The sequence below is a fragment of the Tachypleus tridentatus genome, chromosome 11 (assembly GCF_004210375.1).
Source record: "Tachypleus tridentatus isolate NWPU-2018 chromosome 11, ASM421037v1, whole genome shotgun sequence".
In the NCBI taxonomy this organism is placed as follows: Eukaryota; Metazoa; Arthropoda; class Merostomata; order Xiphosura; family Limulidae; genus Tachypleus; species Tachypleus tridentatus.
Window position 1 is genome coordinate 61,888,424 of NC_134835.1, and position 26,078 is coordinate 61,914,501.

Consider the following 26,078-nt stretch of genomic DNA (forward strand, 5'->3'; position numbering starts at 1 on the left):
TGCATCGGAACAACTGAGGATCTGCAAAATCCCCAGTGCATGCTTTGTGACACTGTCCTTTTAAATGCAAATTTGAAGCCATCTAAGCTGCAGGAACACTTCAATAACCAGCATGGTGGAGCAGCTGTTGCAGGCCATGATGTTGAATCGTTGAAAGGTAGAAGGGCCTGCTTTGATTCTCGAGCAACCCTTCCAAAATTAGGTTTTATATCTGCTGACAAACCACTGCTGATGGCTTCATACCACGTGGCGTATAAAGTAGCCAAATCAATGAAGCCCCATACAATTGCAGAAGAGGTGATAAAACTGTGTGCATTAGAAATGGCAACAATTGTTCTGGGAAAAGAAGCCTCAAACAAGCTTAAATTAGTGCCATTATCAAATAATGTTATTCAAAACCGAATTGGTGATTTGAGTTCGGACATTTTGGACCAAGTTATTGCAGATATCAGTCTTAGTCCCTTGAAAATCTCTCTCCAATTAGACGAAACAAATGATGTTGCAAATTGCAGTCAACTTATCGCACTATTGAGGTATGTCCATGACTGTGCCATAATGGAAGATTTCTTGTATTGTGAAGATCTGAAAACAACCACAAAAGGGAAAGATGTCTTCTAGTGTGTGAAGAACTTCTTTGCGAAATGTGATTTAGATATCCAAATTATTGGTTCTCTGTGTACTGATGGTGCCCCTGCTATGCTAGGAAATAAATCAGGATTTTTTGTACTGATGAAACAAGAGATTTTGCACTTGCAAGGTACTCACTGTTTTCTTCATCGACATGCTTTGGCATAAAAAACATTGCCTCCAAAGTTGAAAAACGTCCTTGGCACTTCTGTGAAGACTTTCAACTGGATTAGGTGTCGCACTCTGAACCACTGCATCTTCAAGTCGCTTTGTGAAGATTTTGGAAGTCAGCGTTCAGTTTTCCTTTCTACACAGAAGTCTGCTGGCTGTCATGTGGGAGAGCTTTAATGTGCTTCTTTGAACTGCGAGAAGAAGTCAAAACTTTTCTAAAGGAACATGACTATGATCTGCCCAGAGAAATAGAATCACAAGAATTCAACCAAATACTGGCCTATTTGAGTGATATTTTCACTCGTATGAATGACCTGAGTGTATCACTTCAAGGGAAAAACATAAACATATTGAAATGCTGAGAAAAGTTAAATGCTTTCAAAGAAAAGTTACATCTTTGGTGTCGACGAGTTAAAAGAGGGAATGTTTTAAATGTTCCATCACTTGAAGAAATGGTAGGTGAGGATGAATCCCTATTTCTATGTGTGTGTGAAGAAATTGTGGACCATTTGGAAATACTATCAAAGTCATTTGATGGATATTTTGGAGGAGAACTGGAAACTTCTGAAGAATGGATTATGAATCCATACTCCTTCAGTTTGGATAATATGTTGGATGATGAAGAACTGAAGGAAGATCTTATTGAACTGTGCATAAATCGAGTTCTTGAAATGCGGTTTGAAAGCACAACATTGGAACAATATTGGTGTTCGGGCAATGCACGTTTTCAAGACTTTGTGAAAAAGCACTAAATGTGCTCATCCCATTCGTGACGACATACTTATGCGAGTTTGGATTTAGTGCCCTTTTATCAATAAAGACAAAATCTAGAAATTGCTTGGGTGCACAGGCAGACTTGCAGATTGCTATCAGCAACAAAGTGCTACGCTTTGAAAAACCCATATGAAATAAACAGGAACAAAAGAGTCATTAAATTTAAATTGGCTTGTGAACATTTGAACATTTCAAATTCAAAGAAATTTCATTTCATACATGGATGAAAATTTATTTGTTTGTAGGCCATGTAGGGTTTATGCAACATTTAGTTTGTTATAATATTTTTTCTTTTCCAAATTTTTCTTTTTTGTTTATATATCATTAAAAACAAATTATAAAAATTTGTTTTGGCCACCTTCACCTTTGTTCTTAAATAATTACTGTGAGGTGTGCGAGAACATATTAAAATTTTTTAGGGGTGCAGGGCATAAAAAAATGTTGGGAACCACTGCTTTATCCCATGCTCTATATCCTAACATTCACTTTCTGCATCTTCACACTTTTCTTATGTCTGTTCTTTGGTGTGAAGATCTGGCTTTACATGCTGTTTCACTTCCTTATTACCTTGCTCCATCTGTCCGTTTTACATGGTAGCATAGACAAAGCAGGTAGCAGGTCTTCCACATTTGTTTTACTGCTGGAATGTTTCCTGCTGACTGGCTTACCCTTTCTCCTCACTTTCTGAATACCATGTGGTCTTTATTCCATACCTTTCATTTTTCTTATAATGTAGTGGATTATTTAGATGGTGAAACATTCCCTTAATTTACTTTCATTTCAACCATCTTCTCATGTCCACTGTTACATCTTTCCTGTATTAAATAATTCTTTAGCTTGTATATGGTGATGGTTGTAATTGTTTGTTATTGACATTTTCATGTACCATTCTCCCACTACCTGTTTTTCCTTTATCCAGCTCATTCTTCTTCCTGCAGGCCTTGGCAACTCTGGAGGAATGTTACTCCCTTTTTCCTGTATTTTTCTTCTCTTTCCCATATATACTCTTCTTGATCTACATTGGCTCATATGTCTGGTTAGGGCTGTTTGTACTTCTAGAGCTCATTTTGTTACCTTTTGGGACACATGAAACTGGCCTTTAGTCCTCTAGCAATCATCATCTATGTTTGATTTTTATCATCTCTCTTTGCCAATTGGGTTTACCTCTTCAGTCAAATGGTTTATTATTCCCTACATTCTTTTCCTCATCTTGTTTCAGTTGCCCTTCTATCCAGTCCTTCACCTTATTGTTTCCCTTGCATATCATCTTCATCATCTACTGAAGGGGATTTTACATTCTCACATGTGAATCATTCCACATGGAGTCATCTCTCACTGTCTACATCATCTCGTAGTTTCATCTTTGTTGGGATTTCATCTGCCACATTTGGCCATTCTTCAGATATTGCTGTGATTTTATCTGGTAAAGTTTAATATTTCTCCTTTTTTTTTTTTTCAGAGATCTTTATCTCACTGTTTATCTGTCATGTGTGTTTTGCTCAGTGGCAAATGGTTCCCAACCAGCTATTCTTTATTGTTAAATTTCCACTGTATGCTATTTGATTTATGCTTTCTATTAAATGGCTTTGCACACTCATTGTTGAGATGTGGTATTCCACAAAATTGCTTGATGGATAATTACCTCATGATTATTTTCTTGATAAACATCCCCATTCCAGAACATACCATCCATAGAGTACATGTATAAAGCAGAAGGGGATTGCTGCCCATCCCTGCTATACCTTGAGTGAATAACTCCATATAAATTGATTGTCAAAATAAGATTTTGGGGTCACTCATTGCACTGTCTCCAGTGATGACACTCCTCGGGACTTTCCACTGCATTGTCACTTCCTTCCTGAAATGGAGTGGGAGAGTCCTAGCCACTTTTTTCAGTTCAACACTGCTGGGATGTTGACCATAACCTCCTGAATGAGTTCCACAGGAAACAAGTTAGAACCATTCAATTGAAAGCAGGGCAGTGGTGATCTAATGGTGTAGATGCAACATGGCCTCTTGATCACATTTACATAAGTGAAGTTTAGCCATCTTCTAACTGGATGACATAGTCTCCTGACACCATTTATACAAACCTGGAGTCATACTGTCACATTAGTAGATGACGTGGTCTCCTTATAACATTTACTCAAATACTGGAGTTGAGCTGTCACTTCCTTATTCCTATACCACTCACTGGTGTTGAGCCTTGACCTTCTTGGTTGACATTTCCTCTTAATACTATTTATACAAACATAGGAGTTGAGCTGTCATCATACAGTATGATATGGCCTCTTGATTCCTTTTACACAAACAGTGGAATTGAACTATCATCTTACTGGGTGATGTGGCCTACTGATGCACATTAAATACACACTAGAGTTGAGCCACAGTTGTTGGTTCATAGGATTGTTTCAGTTCTATCCTTGACTATCCCTTGTTCTCTTCTTACAAGGATGTTATTATCTTTGTATGGCAACTGGCCTGTGATTGGGGGAGTTGATTCTGTGGGATCAACATTCTTTCAACACTAGATGACCATTCCTGGATTGCTGGATTGGTGATGTTCTTTATCCTTCCCTTACATGGATGTCAGTACCTCATGAGGAGGTTTTGGATGTAGTTACGTTACAAGTACAGTCTGCCATGCTCTAACTTCTCTACACCTCACAGTTTCTGCCCATGTGTTATTACACATGAGTAAAGAGTATTCCTGGCTCAGCAGTGATGAGGTTCCTCTCTTCTGATCTTTGGATCTACTTTTCTTGTTATCAGGGGTATTCTTCAGATGCTTTTGGGGGTACTTCTGTTATTCTTTCGTACTAGTCCCTCTTCTTTTTCAGTGTATCAGAAGCTATAATTTTCCTGTACTGAAAATGTGTTTTTGAAAGTTACTTGCCTCCCTCAGACTTCCCACCCTTTCTTCCCACTTCTTCAGTGCTTATACCTTTTGCCACCTTTAGAAGTGGAAGTTCTATAGAGAACTGTAGAGGGAGTCGCATGCATAGTGTTGGTTAAGAAATGACACACTGATGATTTACATGAGAAACACGTTGGAATATAGTAACTCTAACAAGGAGGAGCACCATGCTTTTGGCATGTATAAAAGAAAAGTTTACATATTGAGGCAGCACTGAGTGATAATAGCTAATTTGTGTGAGAGGAGGTATATACCTATTGGAAATACATTTTTAGGACAGGAAAATTATAACTCTTGTATGGCCAAGTTGAGAAAAAAGAACAAAATGTTAGCTTTTTGTTAACATTTAGAGTACTGTGTAAAAGTGTTAAGACCAAGTTTAAAAAGTAATAGATTTTAAGGTAATTTCAAAGAATAATGGAAGATCAACCACAGGTGAAACATCAAAATTTATTAATCTTTATTTAATACCACAGAAACTTGGTAGAAGTGCTTGAGTTCAATAAAAGGTTAATATTTTTGTATGTCCCTTTTTTGCTTTAATAACTGCAGATAGTCTTTCAGGGATTGTTGTAGCATATTTAATCAATGTGTCATTTGGGATTTTACTACAAATGTCTCTCATGCACTCCCATAAAGTTTCTTTGGAAGTGACTTATGATTTGTTTAGTTTTTGACTAAATATCAAATCACAAATTGCTCAATTGAGTTTAGATGGGACTCTTAGTGCTTTCAGCAACTTCTTTCTTAGCTACGTAATTTCTGTATAAGGTAGATGGTAGTAGACTCCTTTACTAATAGTACATAAACCATTGGGTATACACTGATGGTTCTTGCATTGGTAGATTATTCCATCTATTTTTTAAATGTCTTAGTGTCACCTCAATAGAAAATCTCCTCCAAACCATCATGCTGGTTCATGATAGGTGTTGTTCATTGAGGTAAGTATCATTTACTTTTCTTCAGCTGGATGTACAACACATGCTTTGAACCAAATATTTGAACTAGGACTCATCTGCCCATAACATACTTTTCCAATCATCAACATTCCTGTTTTTGTACTTTTTAGTAAATTTCAGTCTTTACAACATTTGAAGATCAAAGTGAAGGTCTTTTAACTGTTACATGATTAAATATTCTGTTCCAAGTCTTCTTGGTGCTGTATCTCATGTTTGAGGTCAGTAGCAGTCTTCCTTCTGTCCTGAAGGCTGCATAAACGAAGATATTTAACATCAGTGTAATTGAGTTTAGGTGTTCTGCCTATTCTTTTCCTATTTTCACATTTACCTACTTCAGTCTCATAATCTTAGGTGTACTTGACAGTGTTTGGGAAGCATTTCAAGTCTGCAGCAATTTGTTGGAGAGTCCATCCAGCATCATGTAAAGCTTTTATGCAAACTTTCTACCCTACTAACAGTTCCCAGTGCTTTTTTGGCCATGGCATGACAACAACACTTAATATATAGTGTTAAACACTGTTTTGATCAAAGTTTATGTGTATAGTGCTATTAAATTAAATTCTTCTAGCATATACTGGTACCATATGGTAGCTCCTTGCTAGTTTAGTTTTATATAGTTAAGACATTGCATGGGATGCCATGACAGTTATTTTATACTCTAAACTTGATCAGAATGCTGATTTAAACAATCTTTGTGAATATGCCCTTGTTACAAGTAAATGGGAGTTGTAAATAATGATTAGTATTCTCACCCTGCCTTATACAGTTGTTAACAGGAATCAGTGAAGCATTAGCATAGTGTTTAAATTTAGCTTCTGTAATGGTATAGAAGATTTATCAACGTAAGATAGAAAGAATGATAAAATATTCTCTTGTCCTGACACTTCTGTACATGTGTGTTATTTTTTTATGAAGATATAAGAAAAAAATAACATTAAGACTGTGATGAAGTGAATATTAAGTAAAGTTATTTTTTAATTATTTAAAATGCTATTTATCACATTATAGGAATAAATTGAATTTACATTCATATTTATTTATATGAACTTTGGTGATTTACAGCTGTTAGAAGAGAAAGCTAGAGAGAGAGAGGAGGAAGCTAAAGCCAGTGAGAAATTGATCCAGGAGATTGAGCATGAGGAGAAACAAGTTGCTATTCAGATCCAAAAGGAAAAAGAAGAAATTGCTGCAAGGGATGAAATATTGGTCAAGGAATTATGCAATAAGATAAAACAGGTAAGAAAATTTACACTAAATTTTATAGGTTACTATGTTCAGATATTACAGTTGAAAAAATTTAATATATAATTTATTACCTTGACCAAGTTATTGTAATTTTATTCATTTATGTGAACAATTGTGCTTTTTTTTTTAGTATAGGGGTAATTTTATACCTTATTCAGAAATGATGGGTGCAATGAATAGAAAGCAAAAACTGTACTTTATTACATTGTTTATTCCATATGGGTTTAATAGTACTTAATCACATTACACCACCAACCTGTAACCTGGGCTTAGCAATACTGACAATATAAAACCTCTTTGTTTAGTCACATATCAAACTTAAATAGTGTAATTGATCAAATTTATTTCTATCCTTGGAAGTGATTTATTTATCCAACTGCTCCTGTTGAATTGAATGCCATATTTTCTGCATTTCACACTTGGAAAAGAATATTTATTCTATAGTTTTATTCTATGTAAAGAAGATAAAGGCATGTTGTTTATATTTTCTTTATTTCTGAAATTTTGCAAATTTTAGAAAAAATGTTCTATCCTTACCTCCTAAAAATAATAATTCCATGGATGAAAAATAACCTTTGGCTAGTGGACAGGAAGTTGATTTTAGGTACTGAAATTAGAAAACAGTGTAAAGAGATCTTTTCATTATATAACTTTTGAGAATAATATGAATAATTTTATCAAAATACTCGAATATTTAATTTTCACAACATTGCCTATCATGTTGCACAGAAAAGTTTTGTATGAAAGTTTTGATTTGAAATTTTGTTTGGTAGATATGTTTAACAACATCTTAATCTTTACTTTGTAAGTGAAAAGTGATCAATCAGTAATTGCTGTAGTTACTTTGTTTTCTTTTATGATTACACTGATATGTGAGCAAACTTTCTTCAGAAGTGTTATTGTCAGAAATGTGATGTATTAATTCCAGCTGAGTTTTGTCCATCATAATCCACTAGTCCATCTTACTCATCTACAGGGTTATATTTCTGCTGGACTTCCACACACTCCTGAATTGAAAAATAAAAATATTTTTTGTCAATTGACTTAATTTTTTATTCCCTCTACTCATTAGTTTAGTGTCTTTATAGACTACAGTAATGACCACTTGACTGTCTTTGGTATTATTTGTACATTATCAACTGGAATGTGGGTCTTTGTAATCCATTACAAAATATTCCTGATTTCTATACATGAAACATTTTTCAGCTGTAGTAGTGTTTTCTTTAGAGACTTCACTGTATTTCAAAAGTTAGTAATTTTGGGTTTATTTATGTTATCTTTACAAAGCATGATGTGATTTTAATGTTAGCTGCTTTGACAATATTGTCATTTCATACAAGTATTCAATTGTTAATCATTAATTGATGGATTTCAACTCCAAAACAAGGGCTTTTTTTTTTATTCTAGTTCAACAAAACATCTAATCAGAGTTCACTTCCTGTGAAGTAGCAAGGCATGAGTGGTATGCCTTGCCACCTGCAGTCAGTACTAATTCAATCTTCTTGAAATTATGCCAGCAAAATTGTTAACTCAAAAATTTATTGTCAACATTTTTTATGCAAACAACAAACTGATAAAAATTTGGCAAATTCATAGCAACAAGTAATAAAATTCTTAAATATCATTTGAATCTTAAAAAAGCAGAAAGAGAAACATTCAGACCACTGTTCATACCTTGGCAATGCCGATTTTGTTCATAAATTTCAGTCATGCATATCTACACTCACCTTCCAAGTATAGAGATTGCTTTTTTTGTACCTGCTTCAAGAATTAAAATCCATTATATCTAGTTTCACTTTGCTACATAACTTGTTTACACAAGGGTAAATTGTATTCTCATTCTTAACTCTTTCCATATGGGGAAGTTGATGTGACTGATTTTGTGAGCATGAAGCTAACCACTAGAGTTCTGATACCTTAACTTTCACTATGTATTTTGTATCTTTAAAACATTTGGCAGGCTCTCAGTAAATGTTACAGGTCACATGGAAAAATGTTTTACATTTAGATTGAGTATTTTTACTAAAGGTTTGTTCTTTTTTGTCAAATTTCATTTGCATAACTTCTAAAACCTGGTAAATAAATATAAAATGTTTTTTTCTTCAGTAAAATTATTTTATCTGTTGTTTTTGATATTCTAACTCCAGTCAGGTCAATCTGAATGACCATATAACTACCATCAAAAATATAAAATAAATCTGAATCTACTTTTCTTTCTAGAAAGACTGCATATTGTAACAGGAAACTACTTTTGTTTATTGTAAATTGTTTAATGCTTGTAACAGTCTATATCTCATTCTGTCTATTTTTATTGTTTTATTGCCTTTTGAACTGTGTCTGACTAATGATCCTGCTACATAAGTTGTAAATCACTTAGCAAATGCTTAGCTCATGTTATAATATTTAAAAATGTAACACAGGAATTGTTTGCAAGCATACTTCAAAAATAATTTTTGTTATTGTTCATTATCGTACCTAATCTATTCAAATGAATTTCTGATTTTTACATTGAGTTACTCTTATAAAAATAAGTAAAGAATGTACATGAAAAACTAGAAATATCATACTTTTTACGTTTACTTTTTTGTAATAACTATGGTGCTAGTACACTAACTAGTTTTTATTTACATAATTCACGTGGGACACAGAATAATAACAATGTCTTATAACTATTTTAATTTAAGTGGTTTTCTATCTAAGACAATCTGAACACCATGAAATATACTTTCAAACTGAAGGTGAAGTTAAGAGTACTTTATACTAAAAACAACAGGGTGTTAAATGCTGTTTGACAGATTAAAACTTTGCCTTTTTATTGTTATAAATAATATATTGTAAAATATCAGTGGGAATTATTGCCAATTTGTGAAAGAAAAAGATGTGACAAGCAGACAAGGCAAGTGAATCTGATTTTGTAGTTTATGATTACAAACAAGTAAGATTGAAGGCTAAGAAAATTAAAATTTGCTTTGTAATATGTAAATTATAATGAGTAATCTACTTTAAATTTCAAATTTCAGAAAGGGTGGTAAATAAATTTGAGAAGATCTGAAGAAGAGATATCACAGTTTTCATTTCATTATGAAACTGAGAACTTAAAACTTTATAATGTTAAAATTTAATTTCTTAGCTATGTTTTGATGCCATGGTTAGTTGTATACATTGTTTCTTTATGAAACTGAGAACTTAAAACTTTATAATGTTAAAATTTAATTTCTTAGCTGTGTTTTGATGCTACAGTTATTTGTATACATTGTTAATGAAGTATTTTAACTTTGAAATGGAACTCCAAAATGTAATGACATGCAAACTTTGACTTTCCCATAGCAAGAGGATTAATTAGAACTTTCCTTTTTTTAACTTCCAGGTGTGAAATCTTGTATGTGGTGAGATGACCTCCCAGGGGGAAGGTTTTGTTCTTTCAGTTTACCTCCTCTGGAATCTAAACATCCACCCACGTGTTTGCCGTGCGTGGTGACCTGTGAAGGAGAGGAGAGGATCCTGGTGGTTGAGGGTTCCAACCCTAACACACCACTTTGGCCTTGAATTTCTGTAGATGGGGCTGCCTTGGGGTGGGCCCCTCTTGGGTCAGTCAGCTGGTCCACTTGGGCTAGGGTCCACCAACTACCAGTGTTGGATATTCTCAACAGGTGTTATTGACATTGTATCTGATACTGGTGTTTGGGTATAGTGCTCACAAAACTCTGGTGTTGCTGCAGTGTCCTTGTTTGGCATTATAGTGCATTCTCTTATAGGGCTCCATGGTGGATGGGATCAGTGAGCACTGAAATTTCCTATTTTTATTATGGATGCTCTAAATAAAAACTTAAATACTGAGCAGCAATCTTCAACATCTGTAACACCTGTTGTACCTCATTTTCTTATCCTACATTCTCTTTCAGAAAAATATTTAGGACAGATGTCTCCCTTTTTCATTCAGGAGGGACTAGAGGGACTTGCTGGATCTCCAAAATCAGTTAAAAAGCTTTGCTCTGGTGACATATTGCTGGAAACATCCACATCTCAACACAGTGAACTCCTCTTGCATTCAAAGGCAATTGGGGATATAGCTATTGAGGTTATGCCTTGTGCTACTTTGAATTCGTTATGAGGAGTTATTGTTGAGAGGGATTTGAAGAACATCCCTGAGTCAGAGATTTTTGCTGGTTTCTCCGCTCAATGAGTTTTTGCAGTGAGGCGTATCTTCACTTGCAAAGATGAAATTATGATGCCGACCAACATCCTCATTCTGACATTTACTTCATTGCATCCACCTGCCACCATGAAGGCAGGTTACCTTAATTGCAAGCTACAGCTTTATATTCCAAACCCTCTCAGATGCTTCCAGTGTCAGTGCCACCTCAAGGAGCACACATCAAGGAACTATGATGCCTGTGAGTGTGAAATGGACCCTCATGGCATCAATTGCAATGGCTCTCACCCATTCTACTTTTATTCTTGCCCTAAATGGGTGGAAGAGAAAGAGGTGCATCATTTGAAGATTATTCAAAACATTACTTACCCTGAGGCTCGAAAGTTGCTGTCCAACACTTCATCTTAGATGTATGCTGCTGCATTTCATTTCACTACTACAGTGGGAGTGCAGACAGATCTCTCTGTGCCTCCAAAAAAATTGTTCTCAAACCAAATGAAAAGTCTTTTGACCTCTGTGGTTAAAAAAGTTGATGAATCAATGTCAACACCCATCTCTGTCCCTGACATACCTTCTAGCAAACCCAAAGATCCACTTCCTTTGGTTCCAGGTATGGGCATTTCCTTAGGTACATCTTCTTCTCCTGCCTGAAGATGCAAAATGATCATTTGTTTACATCCTCAGTTGCTGGAATCATCTTCCAACAGCAAAGACCTGCCCAGTTGACCCAGGGCAAGATCCATAGAGGTCAACAGACCTCCCTCGAATAAAGATAACAAAGAAAAAAGATATGGTCATAAATGGAAGGGCTCTCTACCCAATTCACCTACACATAAATAAAAATGGCCATCTTGATAAAATGGAACTGTCAAGGTTTACATTCTAATCTGGATGACATCAAAACACTGATTGCTTCCTACGATCCTGTATGTCTTTCACAGGGAAAAATTTCTGAAATCTGCCAATACAGTTTTTTTTCTACAGAAATGACAGGCTGTGTAATGGATGAGTGCATGGAGAGATGGCAATGTTGGTTGATCAACTTGTGCTCACCCTGTCTTTGCCATTTGACACACCCTTGGAGGCCTTAGCCATTTGTGCTTCCTTGGGTTGAACCATCATTGTTTTCTCTACCTGTTGCCTGGGGGCACCTATGATCAATCAGCCCTTGAAGCTCTCATTGAACAGTTGCCATCTTCCTTTATAATCCTGGAGGACTTTAATGGACATCATCCTCTCTAGGGAAGTGCTGATATTGATGGGAGGGGTCGTTCCATAGAGCTTATATTCTCTGATCACAACCTTTCTCTTTTCAATACTGATTCTTATACTTATTTTCATGCACCTACTGAGTCCTTTACTGCTATTGATCTTTGAATTTGCTCCCCTTCACTATTCTTCCATTTTTCATGGAGGGTTGACAATAACCCATGAGGCAGTGATCATTTTCCTATAATTTGGAGAGAGATTGGTTGTGGTCAATGCCACCTGACCAGTGTGCCCGAGTGGAAGCTGGATCAAGCAAACTGGCCTTCTTTCACTGCTTTTACAGAACTTGATCCTGCCATCATTAGATGACTATGTGGCAGCAGTAACTGACTGTATTATACAGTCAGCTGCTCAATGTATTCCTAAAATCTTGACACATTTTCCACGATATCCTCGTCCGTGGTAGAATTCAGCCTGCAATATGACACAGAAGGCTCAAAAATGGACCTGTGATAAGTTTTGTAAGTATCCCACACTCTCGCACCACATTACTTTCCAACAGGCCCATGTGCATGCTTGGTGGGTAAGATGTCAAAGCCAAAAGAAATCTTGGATTAAGTTCACAACTAGCATATTTTCTACCACCAGTTCCAAAGCCATATGGGACAATATTCGAAAAGTCAGTGGGAAATATAATTCTGTCCCCCTCTCAGTTTTGCTCTCTGATGGCAAGGAAGTAGCAAATACACGGAGCATCGCCAGTACTCTAGGTGAAAGCTTTTGCCAGGTATCTAGCTCCTTTGCTTTATCCTCCACCTTCTTAGCCATCAAGACTCAGGCAGAGCGATCACCTCTTTCCTTTCAAGCTGATTGTCTCTATGACAATAATCATCCCTTTACACTGGTGGAACTCAAACTGGCTTGGACCAAATGATGTACACTACAAAATGAAGTGCTATTTTTCTGATTGTTTTAAACCAGATCTGGCAGGAGAATGTTTTTTCCTGATGCCTGGCACCAGGCTATTGTCCTTCCTTTCCCTAAGCCTGGGAATGATCCCAAGATCTCTTCAAACTACCATTCAGTTGCTTTGACAAGCTGTCTTTGTAAGACCTTATAGAGGATGGTAAATGCTCGTCTTGTTTGGTTCCTCAAAACCAAAAACCTCCTCTTGACCACCCAGTGCAGGTTCCAACAACAGCGCCCTACCATGGACCACCTGATTCGACTTGAAACAGAGAAGCCTTTCTCAAATGACAACATCTTATATCAGTATTCTTTGACATTGAGGAGGCTTATGATACAACATGGAGGTATGGCATTTTGCAAGACCTCCATTTATATGGGTTACGTTGCCATTTGCCCATTTTTATTAAAAATGTTTTAATGGTCAGGCAATTCCAAGTTCGTGTGGGTTTGGCATTTTCCCGTTCTTTTCTACAGGAACTTGGAGTCCATGAGGGCTGTGTTTTGAGTGTTACCCTTTTCAGTATAAAGATTAATGCCATCACTGAACAACTCCCTCTTACCATTGCAAACAGGCTGTATGTTACCGAGTTTCGCATTTTATATTAGTTGTCGAACATGAGGTATATTGAGAGGCAGCTACAGATTGTCCTCAATCGTTTACTGAAGTGGACCACAGCAAATGGTTTTAACTTCTCTCAATATAAATCTTTTTGCATGCACTTTTGCCGCCAATGACGTATTCACTTTGATCCTGAACTCTATATCAGTGAAGTTGTACTACCTGTGGTCCCTTTATACCACACATCAAGCAGCTATGGGCCAAATATACAAGAGCATTGAACATCCTTTGTGTTCTCTCTTCCACCACTTGGGGAGCAGATTGATGTTCTATGCTAAAGATATCATGCTCTTATTCGATCAAAACTAGACTGTGGCTCTGCTAGGACTTTTACTTTGAAAATGCTGGACCCCACTCATTGTTAGGGACTTTGGCTCTTCACCGGGGCTTTCTGCATTTCTCCAGTTCAGAGCTTATACACAGAGTTTTATGAATCTCCTCTGCACCTCTGCCATTTGCAACTGTCTTTACTGTAGGCTTTGAAACTTCGTTCCTTACCAAAGCGTACCACCTGGGGTTGTGTTTTCCTTTCTTGGTGGACCATGCTTTTTCAGAACAGATGATTTGCTATTGCTCCTTTTGGCCTTCATATCCAGGTGCAGTTGGATGAATTTGGTCTGTCCTTGGATAATATTGCTGTATCCACTGGTCAAACCATCCCACCATGGCTTATTACAGTCTCCAAATGTGACCTATCTTTAAGTCATCTGAGAAAAGCAGACACTCCTGATTGGAAATACTGTCTGTTATTTGCTGAATGTCATTCAAACCATCCTTCCATTCCTATTTATACAGATGGTTTGAAATCAGGTGACTATGTGGGCTCTGCAGTGATTTGTTGTAGTTCGGTGGTTGCGTGCAGAATCCCCTCTACAGCTTCTGTGTTCACTACTGAACTGTACACCATTTCAGGACAACCTGGATCACATATAAGCTAAGCAGTACTCAAATTGCACTATTTATATTGACTCATTTTGTTCTCTACTGGCCCTGGAATTGCTTGAAGTTAATTATCACTCTGTTCTTGCCAATATTCAAAACTGACTGGCCCATTTCTCTTTAACATCTGCTTCTATTCAGTTTTTCTGGATACCAGTCAACATTGATATTTGCTAAATCTGTGTGCTCTGGCACTATCACTGCTGTGCCTGTTCTGTACATGAACTATGGTCCTGTATTCAAGGCTCAGCTCTGTGCCAGTTGGCAATCGACTTGGAATGAGCAATGTAAAAACAAGCTTTTCAAAATGGCACCCTCTATTGGCCTTTGGTCGTGTTATTTCTGTAAGGATCAGAAAGAGAAGTTGTTCTAACTACACTATGCATTGGTCACAGCTTTTTAATTCATCATTTTCTTTTATCTGGCATTGTTGCACCAATGTGTTGTCTGTGTAACACTCAGATCACAATAAGCTACATTTTACTGTCTTGCTGTTGTTACGACTCTCAACAACGGCACCATTTTAAACATGTTTTGTCCTAAGGTTTATTCATAACATCAGACAGTGTTATTGGTGATGGTGACACTGTCCACCTTAGAAATGTTTTTAGTTTTTTAAAGGCCATTAATCTTTTTAATGCTATTTAAGTTTTTTTTTAATTTATGCATTGGACCTTTTTTAATGTGGTTCCTTTTTAAGAATCAAAGTACATCTAGTTTGATTTGAAATTAGAAAATGGCTGTAAGGTCAAATAATTCGAAACCAGGACTGGAAAGGCCAACTTCAGGTGACTATTGCTGCTGTTTGAACTACCCATTAGTCATTGTGGCAAGTTATAATAATTAATATTTTGCTACAAGTCTTTTGAAACTTGTATTACTGTGGTTTCTCTTTTACTGCTGTAGACTAGATATAAAAATTGGAATAAGCCCTATTTATGTATTTAATTCAAAAATTAAACTGTTTTGTTTTACTTTGATTTCCTTTTATGCATTTTAATAATTTTACTTTAATTTTAACTTTTACCAGATGTTTGGTGCAGATAGCTTTGTTGCTTTGTGCCATAAAACACCAAACCAACCAACCTTTTGTTAAAATAGCAGCCAACTATGCAAGGAAAAATGCTTTTCGTGTATTAATTCTCTTGGTTTTAAACATTAGTGTTGAGCTATCTACAGTTTATTATGATATAGGATTTTGTATCTAATGTGACAAACCTTTTTCATTTTTGAGTGTCCAATGATAGCATGGAAACCAAATTTCATTGTGTAAATATGATTGTGTTATGACTGACAAAAAATGTATTAAATTGTGAAAGGTTCTGTGATAGAACTTAGGTACAGTAATTTTTATAAACATAAATATGAACTATTTTTGAAAGTTTTTCTTAAATTTATCTGATGGAAATTTCAGCAACACTTTCAAAATATATTTCTATTTAAAAAAGTGCTTGCTGTACATTTAATTTATTATAAATGCTGTTCTTACCATCTTGTTCATAAAAAATTACAAATTCTGCACTATCATTAAGTGTGTCTGCTAGTATTTGCTAAGAAAATGTATGTAGTATTTGTTACTTGCTTTTAGAAGTTCAAATGTTATTTAGTTAATTTTTTTTTTTTTTTTTTTTTGCTATTAGCAAGATGATCTGGATAACACAGTTTTTGTAGAAAAGTTTCTTCAGGAGATATCTGAGCAGCTGCCTCAGATAATCTGTTCAGGAGATTCAGGAAGAAAAACTGTGCCTCCAGTGAACGACTCAGTATCATTGTCTTTGTTTCAAAGATCCAGGCAGGGTGTTCATAGTGTTAGCACAGTTTTGGGTACCAGCTCTGACTGTATGTCAGATAGGCCAAAATCTACATCATCACTGGGCACATCTCGTAGAAGTAAGTAACTGGAAAAATTGTTACCCATCTGAAGTTGCTACCTTGAAACCAGTCAAGATTCTAAGTGGAACTTTATAAATGTTTTAAATAATTCATTACAGTTTTCTGAATTTGAGTTCTTTTGAATTGAGGGCAATATATATATAAAACAAAGTGACTGTACTTTGTTATTGGATATCGTTTGTTAAAAACAATTATAGTTACTCACAGAGAAATAAATATTTGATTCTTTAGTTGTTGTAAATGTTCCTTCTTTCGTTTTTAAATTTGAATTTTCAAGTTTCACAGTTTTGTAAATTACTTTTATTGTATATTTTGAATCTCAAATTATCAAAGTTTTTCATATTTTTTCAAGAAATATCCTTATTGAGGATATTTTGATTTAATTTTATTTTTTTGGCTTTAAAATCAAATAGTACAACTTAAAACATTGGGCTATTATCTATAAAATTTAGTAAATTAAAAGGTAATTATATTAAGTTTCAGAAATGGTGGCCTGTTTTAGTTTTGTTTCAACTTTATTCATGCCCTTATGGAAAAAAAAGTGTGAAGCTCATTGATTAAGAAAGAGAACAGTTTTATCTAATGCTATTTCATTAGTAGTAATAGTGATTACAATTGACTTGACATGCTGTGTCAGTATTTTACTGTTTATTTAATTATGTGTCAGTTTTTCTCACAAGTTAAATATGTGTCTAGCAGTGCCTCATAAACAAAAATGCATGGTGGAAGATGAATAGGAATGACAAGAATACTGTTGATAGTATTGTACTGTATAGTAATTTAGTTGGTAATGTAACTACAGAATCTTTTACATAGTGGTTTTAGAGCAGTGGTAAAAGGTCATATGTATATATTGTAATTTTCTATGGGGGAGAGAAAAAACCACTATTTAGTGTCACCTCTAAGAGTAACAGACTACAGCAACTGTTTGGGTTACCCAAGATACACAAACCAGATATTCCTCTGTTGTTAGTGCTATAGATTCTGTTTCCCACAACTGATAACAATACCTTATTACTGTTTTTTGCTGTCTCAAGAAATGTGTGGAAATGTACATAAAATGCTTTGACATTTTCATCAAGGAGGACAAGGGTTTCATCTTACTACCTTAAAATTTGCTTTGTGGGCTTTAATGTTACAGTTATGATTCTTGATCATCCAATCAACCGTGATTACTTGCTGCCCAGAAAAACACTAACATAAATTACCTCTTGAAATTACAAGTCACTTTACATGTTGTTGCTATGTTGGAACTCTCTTCACCTTGCCATGAGAATACTTATTTCCAATACCAAGAAGTATTCTGTGAATAAACTCATGGCCTTCCCCATGGGTTTCACTATCTCTTGCCTATCCTTTACAACTTATATGTGAACATCTTTGAAACCAAGGTTTTAAATTTATCCTTCTGAAACCACAACTGTAGAAAAAAAAGATACAGTGACAACACATTTGTAATTTGTTCCGATGAACTATGAATTCTTAATGATTTTTTAAAACCGAACCCCAACTTCTGTGACAACAACATCAGGTTCATTTTGAGAATTGAAGAAAATGGTGCCTTTCCTTTTTAGACATCTTCGTCGACCAACAGGGCCATCATTTCACTATGTCTGTAGAAAACCAATGCACTATCTGTGTTTTTTTGTCTTGCCACCTTCTCTCTGTTAAAAGTGAGATTTGGAAATGGTTTTTTGCTCATTTCAAAAAACTCGAACTTTAATATCATCCCACCATTTTCTCCTAGATTAAGCTATAAGTGTAGAAGTAAAGATAAACATTTTAATGTAAGAGTACTTCAAATTCAATAGAATGTTCAAAATCCTACCCATGAAAGTGAGTGAAATCTGATTTGTAGAGACAAAGAAATAAACATTAAGTGAAAGGTACCTTGTTCCTGTGGAGAAGTACACATTCAATAAATTGGGCAAACAGTATCACAGAATCAAAGGAACACCAAGATACTAGCATAGAACTATATCTGACAAAATCATCCTAAGCTGAACTTAACTACAATAGTGGTCATGTTATCAACTGGAATCGATACAAAATCCTTGACTCCTTACTGCACTGGAAAATAGAAAAAATTGAAGGAAGTTATTTTTCATTATAACTCTCCAAATAATTATGGACTATGTTTAAGGCATAGGTTTCAGTCGAGTATGATCTCCTTTCCTCTTCAAAGAACACAACAGTCAACAAGAAAATCATTCATTCAACCTAAGCACCAAATTAATTCTGACATCATGACTTTTGTACACCAGAGCTCCCATTTACAGATGATTTGACTATTTCAAGCTGCTTTTGCTTCAGATTTTCAGGCTAAATGTTTCTGAGATTTCTTTCTACTTTGCTTCCACTAATCACCATTTTTTTAATTTTGTATTACACCTCACAACTAACATTATTTGTCCTGATGAAGGCTTTTTTACATAAAAGGCTGTAAATTACTTCCTCTATAGGCACATGCAGTTGAGAAAAGTTTCCAGTCCTTTGTAGCCTCCTCTAACTAATCTTTCTGTTAAATAAGAATAGAACATATGTACTCTTCATATTTTCAAGGAAAATGTTACAGCTGTTTCACATATTACTAAACAGGGTCTAATCTATTTCTTGTGTTTGTTTTTTATCAACACACACCTGTGACATGTAGCAGTGTGTTTGTCATGTCACAAGCATACTGAATTACTTTGAAGACTAATGTCTTTTTTTACAAAATTTCTTATGAAATAGTTTGTTCATTTTCAACTTGTTTAGTGGCTGTTAAAGGCTGCTGTTTATTGCCATCACTAAACTTGTGCATGATAAAGTTTGTTTTTTTTGGCTTAGTGAGATAAGTCTTCAAATTAAGTGACTAACCCTGTAGCCCTTTTACCCCCAACTTGTAAAAGGTACAGTAAGTCCTGTAAACCTTGTTCATGCTAGTTTGAATATCATAACTTTTTTCTGTGTTTTATTTTCACCTTTTGGGTAGAAACTACATTGATTTCTGTTTTTTGGAAATAATAGACAACACTTTTTTTTAAATCACAACGTAGCTACCAGGATATTTTGTCATCCATTTTAAACTTGCTTTCTGAACCAGATTGGCGCCTTATGTGTGATTGTTAGGGATAAAATCAATAATAACAATTTGACGTTATTTGGTTACTTCTTTAAAACTGGTTTCTAATGACTACTATCTCAGCTTTTTGATTGACAGTGAACCAAAGGAGATGATATTTGTAAATGTCACTGGCTGTATGAAATGTCAATTTTAGAACTGAATTTAAAAACATGATGTCTTGGTAATAGGAAGCTTGTAGTTAATAAGTAAAGTAGCTAATTTTCTCAAGACATAAAAACCAGAAGAAAAAAATGTGAAATGTGTTTTGTTTTTATTACTTAATTTCAACAAGCTGTACAGAACCATAGTAAAAAATGCAGAAAGAATACCATCTTGTTAGAAAGCTACATTTATAAAAATATTACAGTCAGTTTTCTTCTCACACAAAAACAGAGCTGGTAACTTAACTGCAGCATTAATCTCACTTGAGGCTTTCTTGCAAGTCTAAGACATGTCTTCCAGGTGAACTAAGATAAACATATTAAAATAACAAATTTCCATACAGTAATTTCCCCAAGAGGGGGCAGAAGGCTGTCTGGAGGGAGTCACCTGTTTTAACTACTATATAGTAGTGTGTTGTCTGTCAGTCAGTAGACAATAAAATAATATCATATAAAGGGTCCTTAATGTTGCAATTTATACCATTGTGATGACAGTAAAAATCTGCAATTGCTTCAAATCAGAAGAATAATTATGCACTCTTTAGGCTACAATGCAACATATATACTGGTGAGGAATATCTATTCAGGAATGAAACCGAAAATATGATTCTATTTTAGGAAAAAACTATTTTCAATTAAATTTACTCAATTGAAACATGTTTATTTCAATGAAGAGTAACTATAATTATAAAAACTATTGTACGATATCTTTTCTCAAACTTTAATATCAATTAAATGTATATCAAGTCAGTACTCTTTATGTACATGTAAAATTTTACAAATCACACTAATCACAGTTTAAAAAAGATAAAGCTAAGCTTTTAAGTTGACTTTTAAATTTATTTTCTTTGAAGATAAATCTTATAATATGGTGAGCTTGAATTTCATTACTTTCTTTAAATTATTGGATTGAGTGAATGATTTGAACTGTTTTAGGATTGTATTGTGCAGAACTAAATTGTCCACCAAAAAAATTAAATTTGGTAAAAATGTTAGGAACATACTGTTCTCTTCAACAAATCTGTCTATAAAATGTAGCAGCAGATACTCAAATACCATTAAAGAAATATCTGAAGCACACATTTATATACTTATAATACAGCAGGATAATACACACCTATTTAACAATAAATCTTAACAGTGATGTAAACTATTGGTCCTAAAACAACAGAATTAAAATAGAACAGTATCACATTTAGTTACCAGAATCAGCCACAAGCATCAAGGTACATTTCATAGAATAATTGTTTTTAGTTAAAATTTTACCTTTTGAAACAAAAGTGTAAAAACCTTTGAAAGTGGATAAGGTTGTGCATGATTATGTTGGTTGTGTGTGTCACTACATAATATTTTCTTTTATATGCTTGACATATTTTAAAGGTTTCCTTTATTATAACTTAGTTTTGGAAATGATGTGCTTTCATATTTTCAATACAGTACATGTGACCTAGGTCTAATATACTTGGCCTGGCATGGCCAGGTGGATAAGGCACTTGACTCATAATCTGAGGGTCGCGGGTTTAAATACCTGTCACACCAAACACGCTCGCCTTTTCAGCCATGGGAGCATTATAATGTGACAGTCAATTCACTATTCATTGGTAAAAGAGTAGTCCAAGAGTTGATGGTGGATGGTGATGACTAGCTGCCTTTCCTCTAGTTTACACTGCTAAATTAGGGATAACTAGCACAGATAGCCCTCATGTAGCTTTGTGTGAAATTCAAAACAAACCCAACCAAACCTAATGTACTTAAAGTTTGGGTCACTTACAATGTACTATTTCAATTTCTTTAATGGCCTACAACAGTATTTCCCAATAAATGAACCACAGGCCCTCAATATCTTGATTTGTGGCCTTCACACTGATCAGATATTTCAAACCTATATTTGGGGAATGATATATTCTCTGTGGTTTTATCATCATCTGAAGTGGCCTAGTGTAGAAAATAATTGGGAACTGCTGACCTAGAAGATTGATGCTATAGTATTTTTTAAAGTACTGTTGCAGTTTAAATGTAGTGTATGAAATGGCTTTACATAAGTTCATTAACTTGCATAGCTGACATTTAGATCAAAGTATTCCAAAATGTAGTAGTTTTGTTTACATTGGCTACCCTAGATGCAACAATAAAAGTTAAGTTGGAGCAATTTATCCAAACGATTGCATTATAGAAATCTCTGTATTCCTCTTAGGTGAACTGTTTATTACTTCCAAAAATTTTACCCAATAAAAAATTTTCCAGTATTCATCCATTTTATCCTAATCAAAATAGTGAAATGACTAGAATGTTTAGAAATTTCAAATGATTCAAATTTACCACCACATTTGCAACCCATATTTTCAGATATTCATCTGTGTTTATATATATATTTATTCTGTTATAGAACCGTAAATAAATTATTCACATTTCAAACGTTTTGACTTGTTTATGTTAATTGAAAGCCATGGCCACACACACTTCGTTTAATATTTTGTTTCTGAAGTCGTCAATTGTACTAGTGTCTAATTTCCATAGTATCAATAAGAAAGTATTATTAAAATGTTGATTATGTTCCTACAAAATATGGGTTTTATTTAGAAATGCTAAAACTTGGGTGTTTATCCTCAGGGTGGACACATAGAAAGCCCATTGTTTTGCTTTTGTGAGTAAACACAAATATTTATGAACATGTGAAATGAATGAATTATTCATTGTTGCTACTTTTAAAAAATAAATTGTGAATATATTAAAATATATCTCAGTTTGTATGTGCTTGCTTTTATAAAAACATTTTCCCCCTTTGCACCAATTTAGGCAGTCCCAAGTCTGATAGCAACAGCTGGGAGAGCTATGACAGCATCAAACCAGAGATGACCCACTTCAGGCCCATCAAGATTGCCCCTCGTACTCCTCCTAAAAGACTTCCCAGTGGGAAATTTGAGGAACCCAAACTTGTTCGAACTAAAGCACGAAAGTTAGACTTTGGAAGGTCTAATAGTGACAAGTATTTCGGTTCAGGTTTTATGAAGCTTGAAAGTATTGATGAGGAATATCCACAAAAACATAGTCCAAGGTTATTTGAAAGTGTAAAGGAAAAAGCCAAGTCTTCAAATGACTTAACTTTGATATCTTCACACACTAGAACACCATTTACCAGTTTTCAGTCTGTTTGCACTTCTGATAAATTAGCTGTACCTGGTCCTTCTGGACTTTGCAAAGCCAAACTTTCTACTCAAAATCATGAAAAAGTAAATGTGTCTTGTGTTGGAAATAAAAACAAATCAGAAGATGTTTCCTCTAAAAAAAAGGTACAAAAACATGTTCCATTTCAGATAAATTCACAAACACCAATCTCCACAGAAACAACAGGCTACAAATATGGCTTTATACCTTGTGTTTTAACATCTCATGAACAAAATTGTAATTACTATTCACCTCTATTTCAAAATGAACAGAATTCAAAGCAACCCATCATTAAAACTACACATATACATCTTAATAATACAAATACAAGCATCCAGTCAAGTCCAGGTAGAGTGTACAAAATGAAGAAAAAATTCACATCAAAATCCAGTAGTAACAAAAGTTCTAAGGATAATGCAAGCCACTGTGGACAGAAAGTAGGTAGCCTGTGTAAAACATATTATGAAGACCTTTTTGCAAGTGAAACTGATGATGAAATAAAGTTACGAAAGAGAAAATACACAAATACTCAATATGATATCTTAAGTATAATCTCCGAAACTACTGACTCGGAACAAGAGAATTCAGAAACAGAGAAGACTCATTCAAAGAAAAAAAGTATTAATAAAATAAATGGTAAAAACTACTTTACAAGAACAGATGTGTCTAATGATTCACTTAAGAGCAAGCAAAGCTCAGAGCATAAGAAAATATCAGAAACAAAGAGAAAATTAAAAACACTGAGAAGCCAAAGGCACAGTTTCAATGCAATAAAGACTACCAGCCACCAACATTTATGGCAGCAAGCATCACAGGACAGTCAAATAAGCACAGATAGTAACATTAGTGAAACTAATGAACTTAACCAAGAAGAAAATGATCGCATACTTGCTATGAAGCTTCAAGAAATTTTTGATCAAGAAAATCAGAAGGATCAAAATATTTTTGAAAGACAGTACTTCTTGAGAGACCGATCTAATAGACATGTTTCCTCTAATAAAAAGGTGTGATGTGGATTTAATAATTGTAATTTGTCAAGTTCCCAAATTTATTATTTATTACATATGTTTTGTGACATGAATGATTTGATCAGTGATCAAATTTTTCTAAACGTTTTACACAGTTCTAAAAACTTTTGAGAAATGGAGATCATTCAAGGACAATTCATGGCTTCTAATGAACTGTATAATTAAGTAAAAATTGTAATAGTTTGAGTCTAAGCTTCACGTGTGTTTGTCATGTTAGAGTAAATGTGTATGAGTTTACAGTCAGCTGGTTTGGAGACATTTTGTATAATAGTTTGTAGAAATATCTTATTCTATTACAAGTTAAGACTGTTAGTATATTGAAAGAAGCTTAGGACTCAAATGTAGGACAAATTGAATGCTGTTTAACCCATTTTTTGGATTTCACAAATTATTAGATGATTAATGTTTTTCAGCAATAACATATCAGTATTATATAACATTCATTGGAAAGGAGGCAAGGGTACCAAGATTTTGGTAAACGTTTACTTGTTTTTACTTCACAGCAACATAGTTTTCCCACTGGCAGCATTGAAAATAGTGATAATACTATTTGCCACATTGCAACATATTGTTTAACATTGATAATAGTGTTAAACTTCTATCTAAGCTTATATATGTAATTAAACAAACAAATGATGTAAAATGAACAAAGAATATAAAACTACAGTTTATATACTTTATACTAAGAAATTAAAGGCAGATGATAAGTTGACAAGAAAACTTATGTACAATATAAAATGACTTGTTTATTTAGTGCCTTTCAGATGTTCAGAATGTTACGTTATTCAAAGTGTTAATTATTTTACCGTGTGTTTATTGTACCTTTGAAACTAGACTTGATTTTATAGAATATGTATAAGTATTTTAAGACACAAATGCATAGTATAATTGCTGCACTGAAAGTTTATTTTAGAAGTAATCCTACTTCTTTGTTAAACTCTCATAAAGTTGATAGTTAATGTTTTGGATCTTGCTGAAATATTTACTCAGTAATAATGTGATTTATTCTTAGTTGAAACTTTTCATAAGAAAAGTCTTTTATTATTTCATATTTCTGTCGCTTTAACTATTCTCCAAATGTTTTAATGATTTCATACTAGAAACAAAAGTATGTAAAAGTTGATTGGTTTACTCATATGTCTTGTGGTGTTTAATTAATAATAGTAATACTTCATTTAAATCACAGTTATTTATTGTTACAAAACAAAGATGTTTCTAAATGTTTTAACCACACATCTTAAGTTTTATCATAAGGCAAGATGCAGTTTTTTTCACATTCTTGTTGATAAGAGTTACTTTATGATGTTTGTTACAAGATTTTCTTACAACAACAAATCAACCTTTCTATGTTAAACAACTTACTATATCCTGAAGATTAATATGCTGGCATTTCTGATGGAAATTGAAAGATATGGAATTTTGCAACTTTTATACAGATATCAGTATCAAACAATTTTTGAGGTTAGAAATCCTTAAGGTGTGTAAACTTGAATTTATATTGTTTACGTTACAATGTTGAGAAATGTCTTGAAGTTAATAATTCTGTTTCTTTTATTTTTATAAATACATTATTACTTGTGTATTATATGTAACTCAGATGAAACTATTATCCTTAAGGTAATAAAGTAATATACTAAAGTAACCAAAGTTTTTGTGATTATTAAGAATAAATTCTTAGTAGTCCACAATGTTTAGTGAGAACAGCTTATCTCTGTATTATTAACCAACTCTGTGTATTGAACTAGTTGAAAGGAGGACTCTTCATACTTTCCAGGAATATTACAGTTTTTCCACTCGTGTAAAACATTTTTCTTTTGTATCAAGAAATCATTAATGAATACGATACTATATTAGCACAGTTATTTGATGCTTCGTATGTTAGCTGTATCTCCAGTAGAAATCATTTGACCTCATGGAAAGTACGTCTAATGCTTATTTAAAATATTATGCTGTGCAGTAAATTGATTAATTGTGTTGAAGAGATTATATGAATTATCAAATATATCATTTTAATAGTTTGTATTTAACTCAACTTGTATGTTTTGTGCAATTATAAAATGTTCAATATGAAATGTAATTAAAAATCTATTTTATTTTATTGGAAACCTATAGATATAATTATTTTATATGATGTTGTAAGTGA

General features: G+C 34.0%; 1 protein-coding gene across 1 annotated transcript in view; it reads left to right on the forward strand.

Annotated features, from left to right (window-relative positions):
• LOC143232279 (uncharacterized) overlaps positions 1-25,577 on the forward strand; it is a 41,052-nt gene extending 15,475 nt beyond the window's left edge. Inside the window, exons 3-5 of the mRNA XM_076467476.1 lie at positions 6,511-6,684; positions 16,223-16,472; positions 22,539-25,577. Coding sequence (XP_076323591.1) covers positions 6,511-6,684; positions 16,223-16,472; positions 22,539-23,917 — 1,803 coding nt within the window. The 3' untranslated portion in view covers positions 23,918-25,577. The remainder of the gene's footprint in view (positions 1-6,510; positions 6,685-16,222; positions 16,473-22,538) is intronic.
• The last annotated feature ends 501 nt before the right edge of the window (positions 25,578-26,078 follow it).